This window comes from Peromyscus leucopus, chromosome 10 (assembly GCF_004664715.2).
Source record: "Peromyscus leucopus breed LL Stock chromosome 10, UCI_PerLeu_2.1, whole genome shotgun sequence".
NCBI classification, from domain to species: domain Eukaryota; kingdom Metazoa; phylum Chordata; class Mammalia; order Rodentia; family Cricetidae; genus Peromyscus; species Peromyscus leucopus.
Window position 1 is genome coordinate 92,870,581 of NC_051071.1, and position 16,628 is coordinate 92,887,208.

The 16,628-nt window shown below is 39.0% G+C and overlaps 1 protein-coding gene across 2 annotated transcripts; it reads right to left on the reverse strand.

Moving 5' to 3' along the window:
• Positions 1–679: 679 nt before the first annotated feature.
• On the reverse strand, positions 680–16,545 carry Tmed5 (transmembrane p24 trafficking protein 5). 2 transcript variants are annotated; one of them, XM_028867399.2, is made up of 4 exons: positions 16,101–16,538; positions 13,227–13,324; positions 4,861–5,044; positions 680–3,974 (listed from the first exon to the last, which is right to left on the reverse strand). In XM_028867399.2, exons 1-4 carry the CDS (start codon positions 16,287–16,289, stop codon positions 3,756–3,758), a joined length of 690 nt encoding a protein of 229 aa, XP_028723232.1. In that variant the 5' UTR covers positions 16,290–16,538; the 3' UTR covers positions 680–3,755. The 2 variants fall into 2 exon arrangements, with proteins under 2 accessions (XP_028723232.1, XP_028723233.1); XM_028867400.2 differs by having other exon boundaries at positions 3,913–3,998; positions 4,857–5,044; positions 16,101–16,545.
• Between the last annotated feature and the right edge of the window lie 83 nt (positions 16,546–16,628).

Here is a 16,628-nt window from a genome sequence, read left to right on the forward strand (position 1 = left end):
GTTCCTGGTACAAAAACCAGTCTCTTCTTGGGGTAGAGGGATTAACAGATCCTCTGAATGCTTGCATAGCATCACAGACTTTGGGCAGTGGCTGGTCTTTGCTTCTCTTAATCATAGAGACTTTAGGTAAAATGTGTTTGGGTGTAGATATAATTAAGTACACTGGCAGTTCCAAAACAAAGTGAAATGATAACAAAAACTCAGAACTATTGGTGTTCAAAATGGGAAAGGATAGCAAATTTAGTTAAATTTGAAAATTTAAAAGCAGGGCACCTTTAATCCCAGCACTTGGGAGGCAGAGGCAGGCGGATCTCTGAGTTTTCACCAGCCTGGTCTACAGAATGGGTTCCAGGACAGCCCGGGCTTTACACAGAGAAACCCTGTCTCAAAAAACCAAAATAAAAGAAAAAAAATAAGAAGAAGAAGAAGAAGAAGAAGAAAGAAAGTTTTAAAAAAGCTTTAAGGGCTGGAGAGATGGTTCAGAGGTTAAGAGCACTGGCTGCTCTTCCAGAAGTCCTGAGTTCAATTCCCAGCAACTACATGGTGGGAACCATCTATTGTGGGATCTGATGCCCTCTTCTGGCATAAAGTTGTACATGCAGATAGAACATTTAAACACTCATAACATTAAAAAAAAAAAAAAGCTTTGAGGAGTAGGACAATAATAATGATAGGTTGGTAAAATTTCTCTGACAGTAACTTTTATTAGCTGTAAAGAACCCCGGATACATAGTCTCTTGCTCATTTAAGATGACACAAATATAGCATAATTTAAACAACACTGCATTATTATACTCCATCAGAAAAAAAATTACATGCCAATTTAATTTGTTTTAAAAATTTGATAAAGAACTTTCACTGGAGGTACAAAGTTACAGGGACATGGTTTTTGTTAATTTTAAGATGTAAATATACCTAAGTATATTTTGATTTATAATTTATTTCAACAATGTTTCCAAACACTTACCTTTTGTTAATTGACCTTCTTGTAAAAGAGCACATAATCCAAATGCAACTCAGAATGATTATCTCTACATTTCTGTTAAACTACTGTAGTAATTTATACAATTAAGAACAAGATAAAAATCAGATCAAGTGAAGGCTTACTTGATTTTAGCAGAATTGAGAAAGTAACATCAAAAGACTCATATGAAGCAGATAATACACATTTAAAAAATAGACACTTTGTTTTTTGTTTACAGTTTTACTTTTTTATGATTAATACAGGCAACATGGTTCTTAATATCTCTTTTTACTTTTGTCTATAAAAATAAAATCTTTAACATTCCTAAGTTTTTTTTTCCAATAAAGATACTGCTACCATTTTAAATGGCAGGGGAAGTAACTGAATTATATATTTAAAAATCAGTGGCACAAATTACATACATACAAGATGATGTAACAAATACAGTGTTAGGTAAGGAATTAGGAGTACAGTACAGTATTGGCTGTATCTAAGAGGTAGAATTCTTAATCACAGTCTTACAGAAAAGATGCAGTAGACTCTTAAGTGACCTCTGCTTATCAGTTATGGTACCTATAGCTTGCTTCCCTTGTACTTAAAAGAAAGTGGAAAAGGGAGGCTTTTTTAGGTAATGATCTCAATGACCTTTGTTCTTTACGTGCTATAGGAGTTTTTCTTAGAATACTGGAGCACTTTCTTGGCCAGTTACTGATCATATATGGCATTTATCTCAAGTTTTGAAAAGCCTCTGAATAGGGAAAAATAAATTTCTAGTCTTCTCCCAAGGCCCCAAGAAGGAGAAAAATATAGTAGTAAGTGAATTTTTTCTCTGGTACCATATTTTTTTTGTGTGTATGTGAGATAGCAGGGTAGTACAAGATCATTATTGCTCAGTAAGAATTGCAGCTATAGATATATTATGTGTGTGTGTGTGTGTGTGTGTATTTATACACACACACACACACACACACACAAGGGTTCAATACCCAGGTATGACTGTTATTTCTCATTGACAATACATTTATCATAACACTATAATGGGATATAATTTAAATTCTGTTTCATGATGAAGTTAAATTACTAGTACTTGAATAAGATTGTATTACAGACTAATAAACTAGAAAGGCAGAGCGTTTTATATCCATATTAGGTGTTTATAATTGGGGATTGTTTTAATCCTTCAAAGTCAGTAGGTGATCATAGGCAATTCTGTGAAAATTATAATAAAACTATAATAAATATGTATACCCAGTGCTAAATCTCATGGTAGGATGTACATTTTATAAAATCTACCTGACCATTTGTAATTCAAAATAGTAATTAGAAAATGGAAACTATGACAAATACAATTTCTTCCAGTGAACTTAAAATTACCCTTCATTTTCTATTCGAATTGTGATTGTACGATGAACCTATCTGGTTCCAGATATTATGGTTCTATTTAGGTGAACTTTTTGTACTTGGTATTCTCAAGTTTATCTCATTTTCCTCATGTTTCTGATGATTTTTGAGAACTTAGAAAGGAGCTATTTATTTACAATAAGGTCAGATCTCTTCAGAAGTATGTCCCTCACACCTGCTGGTGACAATGTATTATCAAAACCAATAGCTATTGGCCAGCTGTGGTGGCACACGCCTTTAATCCCAGCACTTGGGAGGCAGAGGTAGGTGGATCTCTGTGAATTTGAGGCCAGCCTGGTCTACAAAGTAAGTTCCAGGACAGTCAGAGCTGTTACACAGAGAAATCCTGCTTGGAAAAAAATAAACAAAAAACAACAAACAAAATCAATAGTTGTGTAGAAACCAATACAACACTTTTGATGGGCAATATTAAAATACATTCATTTTATCTTGAATTTAATCTTAGCTAATGTCTAGACAGAATGCATTCTATTCATAAACATCAACTACCCTTTATATATCTTCACATAAGAAGACCTTTGTAATGTCATTTCAAAGAGAAAAAAAGACATCGCCTAATTTCTATGAGGAAAGAATGCCTTTCCAGTTTTAATTATCAAAATGCCAGCTTTTGGAACTGTAGACTAAGTATATTAAAAACTAATACTTCTGGATAATGTTTCACATTATATTTGGTTATAAAAATCTTAAAAAAATAGCCAGGCAGTGGTGGTGCACGCCTTTAATCCCAGCACTTGGGAGGCAGAGGCAGGTGGATCTCTGTGAATTGAAGACCCAGTCTTGTCTACAGAGCAAGTTCCAGGACAGCCAGGACTATTACATAGAGAATCCCTGTCTTGAAAAACAAAAATCAAAACAAAACAACAAAACAAAAAGAAAAATCTTAAAAATATTATTTCCATGATATACTTCTATTTACTTTTTTTGAGAGATGTAATTGAGAAAAATGATTATTCAGTCCATAATTATATAATTCTCAAGTGATTTGTAACCTAATATCAGAACGCCACATTTACAGAGAAAGTTGTGGGTAAAAGCAAACAGGTGGTGTGTTTATGAACACTGTCCATTTATTTAATTCATATATGATATTTGGGAAAGATTTTTAAACTTAGAAAAATAGTTAATATGGCTTAATTTAACTGAATTCAAATTTTGTATGATATCCTGTTGTATACATAAGTGTATAATGGGTCAATGTTATCTGGACATAAAATGAGGACTTTTCTACTAAAGTAGAAATTTTACTTATCTTACACTTAATTTCTGAAAATGTTATGGTAAAGACTACTAATGATCTTGACTGTAACAGTGTATTAGAATTTTCTACCTCTTATTTTTTCAATGTTAAGTGACACTTGTTGGAGTTTTAAGTTCTACTTTTTCTCTTATCTTCAAATAGACTTTTCAGCATATAAACCTGAACTGCTGACACCACCACCATGACCATCAAATTAACCACAGACCAAAAGTTGACTCTATCGAAGTTGCTTTCTTGTATGTTTCGATCACGAGCTTCAAATGCTCTAAGCAGAGTTTGTATGTGGCCACTTTTGCTTAGTCTGGACTTGATGCTGTTGATGGATTCCTGGAGATAAATACAGTAATTTTACTATTAAAAATACTAAGGACATGTTCCTTTAGTAATATGCTTCATGCTATTTTTAAAATCAAAACAATTTTTTAAAATATATGGGGATACAATTCAATTAAAGGGCAGGTATGACTTGTATCACCTAGAGATCCTCCATGAGGCTTTTAAAATAGTAATGATAAATTTATTTAACAGAGAGATAAAAAGATACCATGAATTGAAAAGACAAGATCAAAATATTTGAGTAGCATAGCACCAGGACTTATATATGTATTATCTCTCTTGTTCTGACAACCATAAAACAATTTTTTTAAAAAAAAATCAAAGTTCTTCAAAGACCAACTGGTTATATTTTTAGTTATCTGGCAGTTTTTACCTAATCCTTTGTGTGTCTATATTATTTTACTTTTGAATGTTTTGTCATCCAGGGAGGTCCAACACACATTATAACAGATGCAGGAGTTTGGAGTGATCTAAGAGGCATAAGCCATGGAATGCCAGCAAACCTTGCAGTGAAAAGAGTCCCAGAGCCTTCAAAAGGCTCAGCCCTGTCAACACCTGTAAGACCTTATGCCTGAGAAATTCACTTCAGATTTGTGACTTCTAGAACTATGAGAAAATAAGTTTATTTTGTTTTTCATTTTTTAAATTGAATTTTCTGCAAAGAAGTACTTTTAGGATGGGATTCATTTGAGATAAATGATTTGAAAAACTCTAATAAAAAGGTAAACATAAGCTAAAATTGAGATTTGAAATGATGTAAAAATATGGCAGAGACAATAGATTTTGAAAAATATAGCTAAGAATGCTCAGTTCAACCCGTCATGTAATAAAATCTCTGGCTGCTGAATTGTCATTACTTTCAAAAGGTCCTACTAACCAGGATGTCCTCCAGTTTCATCTCCAGCACATCTGTGTCAGTAATATATTTTTTCCAGTCTTCTTGTTCTTGAGCCTCTTCTCCCATGTTATCCAGGATCAATTCAAAAAAGATGACCTTCTCAGAAATGGTGCTGAATGTATTATCAAAGCAGAACATGTAGTCACCAACTTCAGTCTCTACACTACATTAAAAAAAAGGGCACATTTTTATTGTTCTGTACTTCCAACTGGACAATATACTCAAATACTTGCAAGTTACACATACTTGGAATTTACTTGGTCAATTATGTTAAATTATTTTATCTTTTTTTTTTTTTTTTTTGGAGACAGGATTTCTCTGTGTAGCCCTGTTTGTCCTGGAACTCACTCTGTAGACCAGACTGGTCTCAAACTCACAGAGATCTACCTGCTTCTGCCTCCAGAGTGCTGGGATTAAAGGTGTGTGCCACCAATGCCTGGCTTGTTCTAATTTTCTTTTTGGTGGGGGAAAGAATAGGATTCAAAGTTGAAATACATGATAAATCATAATATGCTTTAATATTTATAATTTAAAGAAATTCTATACTGAGACCTATTTATATACAAATATAACAACTTACCCTTTAAGATTAATCTTTAAACTGAGTTTTGTTTAGTTTTCAAAAGCAGTGACAGTTGGAACTGGGGAGACGGCTCAGTGGTTAAGAGCACTTGCTGCTCTTACAGAGGACTGGAGTTGGCCGGGGTGGTGGTTGCCTTTAATCCTAGCACTCAAGAGGCAGAGGCATTTGGATCTCTGTGAGTTTGAGGCCAGCTTGGTCTACAGAGTGAGTTCCAGGACGGCTCCAAAGCTACACAGACAAACCCTGTCTCGAAAAACAAACAAAACAAACAAAAAACAGGCCTGGAGTTAGGCTCCCATTACCCACACAGGTGACTTACACCCAACTCTAACTAGTTTCAAGGGATCTGACATCTTTTTTGACCTTCACAGGTCACATACACACAAATATAACATTTTTTTTTTTAAATCAGTAATTGTACAAAGGGTTTTCCTTCAGGTTTCTGACACACTAAATGTATTCTAAAATGTAATTTACAAAGATAAGAGATGAGGTCTATAGCCAATAGCTGGTACTCTATTCTGTGCATTTGCCTGTGTGGAATAAATGCCATTCATAGCTAAGCTGAACTTAAGTTTCTTGCTTGCTGGCCATTGTAGCTCTTGTCTATAACCCCAGAATTCAGGAGGCTGAGGTAGGAGGATTGCTGTGACTTTGAGGCCAGTCTATGATACAGTGTGAGACCCTTTCTTAAAAAATTTAGCTTTTCTGAAACAGTATTACTATGTAGCCCTGGCTGGCTTGGAATTTCTATGTAGCCCAGGCTGGCCTTGAACTCAGAGAGAACCACCTGCTTCTGCCTTCTGAGTGCTGGGATTAAAGTCTTGTGGCTATGAAGTGGTTTTCTAACAAGTTCTGTGTCCCCTTCCTTTTGGTGGATAAAAACCCTACAAAGGAAACCTCTACATGATAATGACATTTACTACAGTTGCCCCTAATTAAAACAAACACCATTTTCTTGAAAGAATGGCAAAACTACACTTTTATAATCTATCCATACAGAAACTACTCTTCAGTTAATTATTCCACAAGAGACTGTGGATAACACTTTGACAACTCTAAAACCGACTCAGACACTGGTAGGCCTATTGAGTTAAAAAATCTGTTCTGTGAGAATTCTAGATTCAGGTAAAATATCCCTCCATAGTCCTTTTTATTGAGCCAGAGAGAAATTATAAAGAGTAACGAACCTAATATGTATATTACTCAAATGGACCTTGCTCCATACAAAAGATAATTTTCTTTATTGAGAATTCTAACAAGGGCTTAGATATGTAAGAAAGTTTCTCACTTATGAACCTTTCTAGATACATTTATACTGGCTGCCACTCAACTTTCACTTTCTCAAGAGGTTTCGATTGGTATTGGAGGTATTGGTCTTTTGTTATCCAGCATTAGATTTATTTTTACATCCCTCTGATATCTTTAATTAATCTTTATTAAACTGGACATTAACTTGTACTTCCTTATATTTCAGCATATCTTGCCTATATTTTGGTTGACATTCAGTATTATATAATTATGCTTGACAAAGTCAGGATCTTCAGGATCTCAGATCTACTTAGCACCTGTTAATTTTGGGGCAAGAGTCATATATCAAAGAATGTTGAGTACTTATTATAATTTAAAAAGGCCTGAAATAGCTGGTTATGGTGGTGCATGTAGGGGAAAAAGAGTCAGCCAAAGAAATCCACTCTGGCACTGAGACCAGAGCCAGGGAAAGAAACACTTTTGCCCTGACCTCGAAACCAGAGTCAAAGAAACATACTTTGTCCCTAGAATCAGAGCCAGTGAAAGAAATATACCCTGAGCTGAAAACTGAGCCAAAAAGCTAAAATGGGCCATGAAACAGTTTGGCCCTGAAATCAGAGCCAACTTGGCCCCGACCAGAAAAACTGAGCAATCTCTGGAGAAACCCCGCCCCTAAGAAGCCTTCTATAAGTCCCTCTACCTGTTCAGTTGTGGGCTGTGCTTTCCCACTCTGGCAGAGGCAGCCACTCTCCTGGACTCCTTCCCAAATAAATTTTCTTTTTCTTTTTTTCTTTTTTTTTGGTTTTTCGAGACAGGATTTCTCTGTGTAGCTCTGTGCCTTTCCTGGGACTCACTCGGTAGCCCAGGCTGGCCTTGAACTCACAGAGATCCACCTGGCTCTGCCTCCCGAGTGCTGGGATTAAAGGCGTGCGCCACCATCGCCCGGCATAAATTTTCTTAAAAGCGTCTTGGATGAAGATCTTCATTCACTGGCACAGAATAGAAGAACCTTGCTGAGACGTCCCTTTGGGGGACTGGGCAGAAAAAAACCTTGCTGAGATGTTCTCTTGGGCTGAGCAAGTTGAGCAGAAAAAAAACAACTTTTTGCCAGAACTGGAGGAGATTGCTACATTTCTGCAAGAGTTTCCCCTTTAGCAGAGTGAAGTAGAAGAAGCAACATCTTGGGCCAGAAAGAAGCAGCAGAGTTCTGCTGGGAAGCCCACTTAAGGGGGGGGGGGGACGGCGGGCGGAGCAAAGCTCAGCTGTCATGGCTCTGTCTAGGAGAGGAGTAGGATTGCTATATTCCGTGGGGAGACCATCCCCCACCACACCCCAGCTTCAGGTATCGCCTGGCTTCCCAACAAGTCAGGATACCTCTCCCTTCAGAGCTGAGCTGTCCTATTAAGGCTCCACCCTCCAGAGCTGCCCTATTGCAGCTCTAGGTATAGCCTGACTTCTGGACAAGTCACAATACCTTTCCCTCTAGAGCCATAACACTTGAAGTACACACCTTTAAACCCAGCACTTGGGAGGCATTGACGGGCAAGTTTGATGCCAGCATGGTCTCCACAGCGAGCTCCAGGACAGCCAAGGATACACAGACCCTGTCTCAAACAAAGCCTAAAACTGCTGAGGGGATACAGCTTAGTGCTAGAGCCTTGGACCAGCAAGATTCGTGTATAATGTTCAGGTTTTACCGCTGTGCCTCTTTCTAGTCATTATTGTAAGTGAGGGTGCAGTGGAACCACTGGCCACTCAGGGGTTGGAAAGTAAGTGTACTCAGACTGTCATGGCTTTCCTGTGTTTGTGTGCAGACAGAGATGAAGTGGTAGGAGTCCTGCCAGTTACAATGGGTGTGCTGTAGTGGGACATAGTAGGTGAGTTAGCTGGAACAGCCTAGGAACTAGTGTGGGGCTTTGATCTGGTGGAAGCTTGCTTGAGTTAAAAGTGAAGTAGGTGCCCTTTCAGAGGGTAATAACATAAACCAAAATGGAACTACAACCAACAAGAACAATATCAAGCAAGAAACATGCTAAATGTCCAGACCATAGTTAAATGGCAAATTACAGAGATTACACCAATAGCCGTATTATCCTGAAGGATCTAAATCTAGTACCTGATATGCTATTAGCTAGATACAAGAGATTGTAACTATCTAGTCTTCAACCCCATCAAAGACCCGAGAAGGAAAACAATATTACCCGAGTAAACAGAAGTACAAGCAAGCAACTTCTGAAAAAAATGCAAGAAAAGACGGAGACAGCTGGCTGTTTGGACAGTCACCCAATGTTTTTCTGCAACGTTGGGGCATCCACTTTTGGCTATAGGCCTAGAATATCCAACAGACCATTTTCAGAAACAGGGTATTTGAAAGACTGTTTTACCCTGTCTTGGCAAGGTTCAGCAGTCACTTTTCCTTGTGTCCTGCTTGTCGGCAATGAACAGTGTGCTTACTGTCAGCAGCGGAGATAAGGGCAGTTCTTTGCCCAACAGGCCATTTTTTGCTAAGAAGATAAACTCCATACATAGTGTCTTTTATGCCCAACATCCTCTTGGGAGTAGCTCGGTGCTGCCAGGAGCAATGTGTCTCATGCCAACAGAATTCTAAGTTATTAAAACATTTAGCCAGGTGATGGTGGTGCACACCTTTAATCCCAGCACTCGGGAGGAAGAGCCAGGTGGATCTCTGTGAGTTCGAGGCCAGCCTGGTCTATACAGAGCGAGATCCAGGAAAGGCGCAAAGCTATACAGAGAAACCCTGTCTCAAAAAAAAAAAAACAAAAACAAAAACAAAAAACAAACAAAAATCTGTAAACAGATGTACAGTATAGGGACAATGACCTCGAGGTTGTGACCATATACAAAAATATCTTAATCAGAGGTAGAAAGGTATAGTGTAATTCTGTTGCTGGAGGGCTTCTCTCCAGGTTCCACCAAGCCCGCAGTCCCACAATCCAAGTATAAAATAATCACTCAGACACTTATATTACTTATAAACTGTATGGCTGTGGCAGGCTTCTTGCTGTTCTTATATCTTAAATTAACCCATTTCTATAAATCTTGCCACGTGGCTTGTGGCTTACTGGCGTCTTTACATGTTGCTTGTCCTGGTGGTGGCTGCAGTGTCTCCCCCTCCTTCTTCCTGTTTCCCCAATTCTCCTCTCTCCTTGTCCCGCCTATACTTCCTGTCTGGTCACTGGCCATCAGTGTTTTATTTATATAGAGTGATATCCACAGCATAATTCTATAAATAGTAAAGTTAATTCTGTTTTATCAGGAATAAATTCAGCAGTTTCAATATGTAAAACAACTCTTTCTGCATATTGAGAGTCAATAACTGTATTGAGAGGCTCTGTAAAGTCCATTAATACCATAAAAATGGCATACAATTCTGACCTTTGTACAGAGTCGTAAGTGCTTTGAACCACTTTACTTAAGCTTCCTGATTTATATCCTGCCTTTCCTTATTTATTTGCATCAGCATAGAAGGTAAGGACTCCAGAGATTGGTATTCTCTGTACAATGTGAGGAAGGACCCATCTAGTTTTTTTTTTTTTTTTTAAATGAATTTGATTCTCTCTCTTTTTGGATAACTATTGTTAATCTCTCCCCCCAAAAAATTACTGCAAGCCCTTTGCCAATATTCATTTTCTGCCTATAAAGAAGAAATTTTCTCATTAGTTAAAGGTACTACAATTTCTGCTGGGTCCTTTCCTGTCAATTGATGAAGTCTTAATTTTCCTTTGAAAATCAAATTAGAAATCTTTTCCACATATGCCTTTAATTTCTTATTCTGTTTATGTGATAGAAATATCCATTCCAATATAATATAATATAATATAATATAATATAATATAATATAATATAATATAATATAATATAATATAATATAATATAATATAATATAATATGGTGCTTCTTCATAGCAATAGAAACCCTAACTAAGACAGTTACCATCACCTGGAATCACAAAATAAACCTTTTTTTTTTTTAAGTTGGCTTTCTCAGATATTTTTGTCATAGCCTGAGCAAATACTGGTAAACAGAATGAGGAACAATTTTAAAAAGAAACAGTACCAGGCAGTGGCACATGTCTTCAATCCCAGCACTTGGGAGGCTGAGGCAGGTGGATCTCTGTGAGTTCAAGGCCTAGACTACAGAACAAGTTCCAGGATAACCGGAGCTGTTACACAAAGAAATCCTGTTTCAAAAAACCCAAAAAAGAAATAAGAAGGAGGAGAAGAAAGAAAGAAAAAAGACAGAAATGATTATTTCCCAAGAAAAACTTTCTGTCATACTCAGTGTATATCACCACATGTATCTGCTGTTATAGTAACCGTAACCAGTTGATGCTCTTCTGAAGGACACAGCACTCATTCAGGAGTGTCTAACCTGTGGCTCACAGGCTGCATGTGTCAGTGTGTCAGAGGATGGCTGTGCATGCAGCTCAACACAAAACAGTCAACTTTCTAAAACATGGGGTTTTTTTCTTCGTTTTTCAAGACATGGTTTCTCTGTGTAGCTTTGTCTGTCCTGGAACTCACTCTGTAGACCAGGCTGGCCTCACAGAGATGTCTGCCTCTGCCTTCCTGAGAAGTTTTTTTTTTTTTTTTTTTTTAAATATCTTTTTTATAACTTGATTTTGTAGTTCTTCAGTGTAAACTCTAGAGATTGTATTGTAGAGTCAAAAGGTTGGACACACCTGAATGTATTCCAAAGGGTTATGTATGATACTGTTCCAAAAAGGGCAAAACATGTCTGCCTGCCTATCTATCTATCGATCGATCGATTGATCGATCCTTCAAAGTTCAATCTTACTTGAGTTTTTATTTTATTACTGTCATTATGTTTTCCTAGTATCCCAAAAGCAGCAAGAATTCACAGGCAATATAGAAGTAGTATGTAAGAATGATGCTAAAATAAGTGGCCAATAGATACCTTTTTTTGGAGACCCGATTGCCTGATCTTTTTTCTTTTTTGGGGGGGGGCCGGGGGCCGGGGCGGTGGTATTGTTGAGACAGGGTTTCTCTGTGTAGCCCTGGCTGTCCTGGAACTCACAGTCTCAAATTCAAAGAGCTCTGCCTGCTTCTGTCTCCTGAGTGTTGGGACTAAAGGCGTGCGCCACCATGTCCAGCATTATACATATTTATGTTTAATCCTTAATGTTTTCTTAATTAAATTACATAAATTAAAAGAATTAAATAAAACTAGATTATATTTTATTAATTAACTTTAGAGAGGTTATTCAACCTGTTTAGCTGGAAGCTCCATCTCAATCCCTTCCTCCCTCTCCAGATCCTGCCCTTGGAAAGCTAGCCAAGCTGCTGCTCTTCCCAACTCCTCAAGACCGAGCCTACAGGGTGTTTATAAGGTACGGTCCATAGACCTGCCATGCGATTCCTAATCATTAATTCATTAATCATGCTACATGCTGAAAAAAATTCAATACTATCTGATTAACTAAGTAGTTAATATGACTTTATGTTTTACCCTTGTGTACACATGTACACCCCGTGTGTTTGGTGCCTGTGGAGGTCAGAAGAGAGTGCTGGACACCTTGGAAATGGAGTTACAAAGACAGCTGTGAGGCACCATGTGGGTGCCTGGAGCTACTTCTGGGGATCTGATACTGAGTTCTGGCCTCTGCAGGCAGGTACCAATTACACATGTGGACCACATACTTGTATGCAAGCAAAACACTCATACAAAATTAAAAAAAAAATGTGTGGGCGGTGGTGGCTCATGACTTTAATCTCAGACCTGGGGTGGGGGGGCAGAGGCAGGCTGATCTCTCAGTTTGAGGCTAGTCTGGTCTACAGATGGAGTTCCAGGATAGCCAAGGCTACACAGAAATCCTGTCTCAAAACCGAAGGGGGAAAAAAAAGCCAGATACAGTGTTGAATGCCTTTACTCTTAGCATTCAGGAGACAGAGATAAGCAGCAGTCTGAGTTCCAGTCCAGTCAGTTACCTGATTGAACTACTGTCTTGAAAACAAAAACAATAACAAAATAACAACAATTTTTTTTAACCCAAAAAGGCACATATAAATGTCTCAATAGATTAACCAAAGCAAAAAGTTAGCTGAGTGTGGTGCCCTTGGTGGTAGACACTTATGATCACAGCCACTGGGGAGAGTAAGGCAGGAGGATCCCCTGATTCCATGAAATTGAGGTCGGCTTGGGTAATAGAGAACCTAGTTTCAAAAGAAACAAAAAATGAGGAGTAGGATAAGTGGAAGACATTTTCATTGAAATGTCCCACTATCAACGACTGTTTAAAAAAATCATTGTTATATAATATTGATAAATAGTAATAAATGTACCAATGTACTGACCTTCTCCACCATTTACTAGATTCAACCAAAAGAACTCAAGAGACATTTCCTGGGCATGGTGGCATGCATCTGTAATTCCAGCACTCAAGAGGCTAAGGTAAAAGGATTGTTCCAAGTTCTAAGCCAGCCAGAGATTTATGTAAATATATTGTGTCTCAAACAAACAGTCAACTTACGTGTGAACACCATCTGATTTTCTTTGCTCAAAAACTAAGGTTCTGCCCTCTGGAGAGGCAAGATGGAAATCAATATCTAATCCTGCTCCATCTAAAACCTATAGAAGAGAAAAAAAATACATATTACAAACTGAAAATAGAAACTTCTATAAAGTAAACCATGTGATGTAAAGGCTTTTAAAAGATTTTATCTATTTATTTACTTATTTATTAGACATAGTCTCTTTATGTGGCCCTGGCTGTCTTGGAACTCACTATGTAAACCACGTGTTTGGCCAGGTCTGCCTCTGCCTCCCTTGGAGTTCTAGGATTAAAGGCATATGCCACCATGTCCTGTCTTTAAAAAATGTGCAAGTGGAGGCCAGCGGTTGACATCCTCCATTGTGCTCCAACTTGTTTTGAGACAGGATCTCATTACATAGCCCAGGCTGGCTTTGAACTTGTCATCCTTCTCCCTCAGCTTCCTGAGTGTTTAGAATTACCAGCATATTGCACCATTCTTGGCTTTCAAGAAAACTTTTGGTTAATAAAAATTATTTTCCCATCCAGACTTTTTCACTAACTTCATAGTTGTTTTCCCTGTGTTTCATTTTGCTTCCTTTAAATCTGCTCTTCACACTCCACCCAGCAATCTGCTTAAATCTTATGTGTCTGTCTTACATGTGGTGGCGTGTTGTAGGATATCTGTACACTGTGAAGATGTGTTGCTGTGATTGGTGTAATAAAAAGTTGATTGGCCAATAGTGAGGCAGGAGAGATAGGTGGGACTTCCAGGTAGAGAGAGAACTCTGGGAAGAAGAATGGTGGTCACTGGCCAGATTCGGAGGAAGCAGGATGGGCAGTAAGGAGATGAGGTGACGCCACGTAGATTAGTATAAATGGGTTAATTTAAGTTATAAGAGCTAGTGGGACAAGCCTATGCTAAGTAAGGCCCAGCTTTTATAATTAATAAGTCTCTGTGTCGCTATTTGTGACCTTGTTTGGCTACAGTAGCTCACGCCTTTAATTCCAGCACTCAGGAGGCAGAGGCAGGTGTAGCTCTGTGTGTCTGAGGCCAGGCTAGCTTACACATCTAGTTCCATGACAGCCACGGGTGTTACACAGTGAAACACTGTCTCTGAAAACCAAAAAGAAAAAAAAATCTTATGTGTCATTGTAAAAAATAAGGGACAAGCTATTTCTCCTGAAGCACATTCATGACCCCCTCTCTGTTCCCTAGCTGTGTGGTCTGTTTCCTATTTTCCTACTTCTACCCTCAGACTTGACAGTTTTCAAACCTAATAAAGACTCAGTGCTTACAGTGTACTTCTGAACACTCAAGCCATATTTCCCAGAGTCAGTCTATTCAGTTTTTCACTTTTCTGAAACTGGCCTCATTTCTTGCACTCTTATCTCATTTTCAGATTTAGTTTTACTTTTTCCAACAACCCTATTCTCTGAAAACCAAGAAAGGACTATGACAGTTTGTAATCCTTCCTTATTCACATGACCTGTGTCAGTAGGGTGTGGTGGCTCATGCTGTAGTACCAGTACTTGGGAGACTGAGGAGGAAGAGGACTACTGTGAAGTTCTGAGGCTAGCCTGGGCTACATACTGAATTCAATGCCATGGGGTACACAGTGAAACCCTGTTACAAAATACAGACCAACCAACCAACCAGCAAAACACAACCAATCAAAACCAAACCAAAACAAAAAAAAAACTAAAAAAACCAAACCAAAACAAAAATCCTAGGACTTGAACAAAGCTTGCCTATGAACCCTAGAACTCCTGAGAACAAGGGTTCTCATTCCTCCTCCCTGCACAGTTTCTTGCACACATTAACTTTAGAAAATGCTGAACTTATGCTCACATGTAGAAATTGAGCAATATTAAGCTGTAATCTCAGTTTTAGATTTCCAGATACTTCCTATAAACTATAGATAATCCTAATGTTTCTTTATATAAAAATTCTACATTAAGATTTTAAAAAGCGGATGTGTCCGCCTGTGTGCGACACATGCATGCAGCAATTTCGAGTTTCTACTCTTGCCTACCACAAAAATTTCTTCTGCTCTAACACCTAATAGCATTCAGAACTTAATTTGAAAAAAAAAAAAAAAAGCCTCAAAGACAAAACACATGCATTGCTATCTGGATACACAGAAATTTGCCGGAACGACTACATAAATTAAGACACTTCTTTCTACTGCCATGTTCTGCAGATACTAAAAAGAACAAAAGACATGAGGAGAATGCTGACAAATTCAATGAAAAAAAAAAAACGGTCATAAAGTTGTTATACACTATTACCTTCTTTGATTTGAAAGTAATGGATACACAACAGGGACGGAAATGTACCAGTAAACATGGCAACAGCTCCTTTCAACATATTTCAAAATTTGACTTGGAGATATTCACGTGGTCACAATTCAAAATTCCTTAACTGAAGTAAACACCGTGACAATTTTATAATTTTGGAATTTGGTGAAAGTGGTGAGGGCGATTCAAACAAGTGTCATCATTTCGTCCAATAATTAAAAAACAACAAAACCACAAAAAACGTGTATCACAGCCCCATACTGTGAAACTCAGAATTGTAGTGTATACTAGCTAGGAAAGCTATGGGTGAATTAAACAAAGACTGACGCCACCGACGTCACCAGTGCTGGCCTCTTTCCGACCAGAGGAAAGGGAAGAGAGAGGGTGTCAATTTTCGCACTGGACAAACTTGTGAGTTCCAGGTACCCAAGAGCCTTGCCTAGTGCGCCTGCGCTGAGCAGGCCAGCTTCCCAGGCGACCCTCCAGATTTCACCTCGCCCGCGGTCCTAAGTTTTCCAAGCGAAGATGCAGCGCAGCCGGGCCCGGGGAAGGCCAGCTCGCCCCCGCACTTACTTGGTACTCGATCTCCAACGAGGCCTTCAGGGGCATGGGCTGGTAGAAGCACTCCTTCTGGCCCGCCGGGAGCGTGAAGGTGAAGTCGCTGTCCAAAGAGGGCTTGAAGCCGGCCGCCCCCCGCAGCAGCGCTGGCGGCACAACGACCAGGAAGAGCACTGGGAATGGCAGCCAGATCCTGCCGCCCATCCCGGTCGGAGCGATCTCGGACTGGAAGAGTTTAGGGAGGTGTGGGATGCTGGCGTCTCCGCTCTGAGATCCCGAGTTGGAGCGAACTTCAGGCGGCTGCGGCTCACCCTGCCTTCGAAGGGGAAGCGCTGTCCTCCACTGGGCTGGGTGAGGGCGGGGCGACTCTTCCCGTTCTGCACCCCCCTGGGTTTCGGAGCCTTGCTTCACGCTGGACTTGGAGGTTTTGGCTTCCCGCACACACACCAATGAGCATGGCGGCCGTCATGATGGGAAATGTAGTCCAAGATGAACTCGGCGCGTAGTCCGTCCACGCGTCCAGCCTCATTTTCCCGGCATGCT

What these genes read in the sequence shown, in the direction of transcription:
- Tmed5 (XM_028867399.2), bottom strand. Translation starts at nt 16,289, where the DNA reads ATGGGCGGCAGGATCTGGCTGCCATTCCCAGTGCTCTTCCTGGTCGTT. An exon ending in AAATCAGATGGTGTTCACAC is followed by an intron (nt 5,045 to 13,226) that starts GTAAGTTGACTG and finishes TTTTTAATGTAG; the next exon opens with TGTAGAGACTGAAGTTGGTG. An exon ending in TGAAACTGGAGGACATCCTG is followed by an intron (nt 3,975 to 4,860) that starts GTTAGTAGGACC and finishes ATTTATCTCCAG; the next exon opens with GAATCCATCAACAGCATCAA.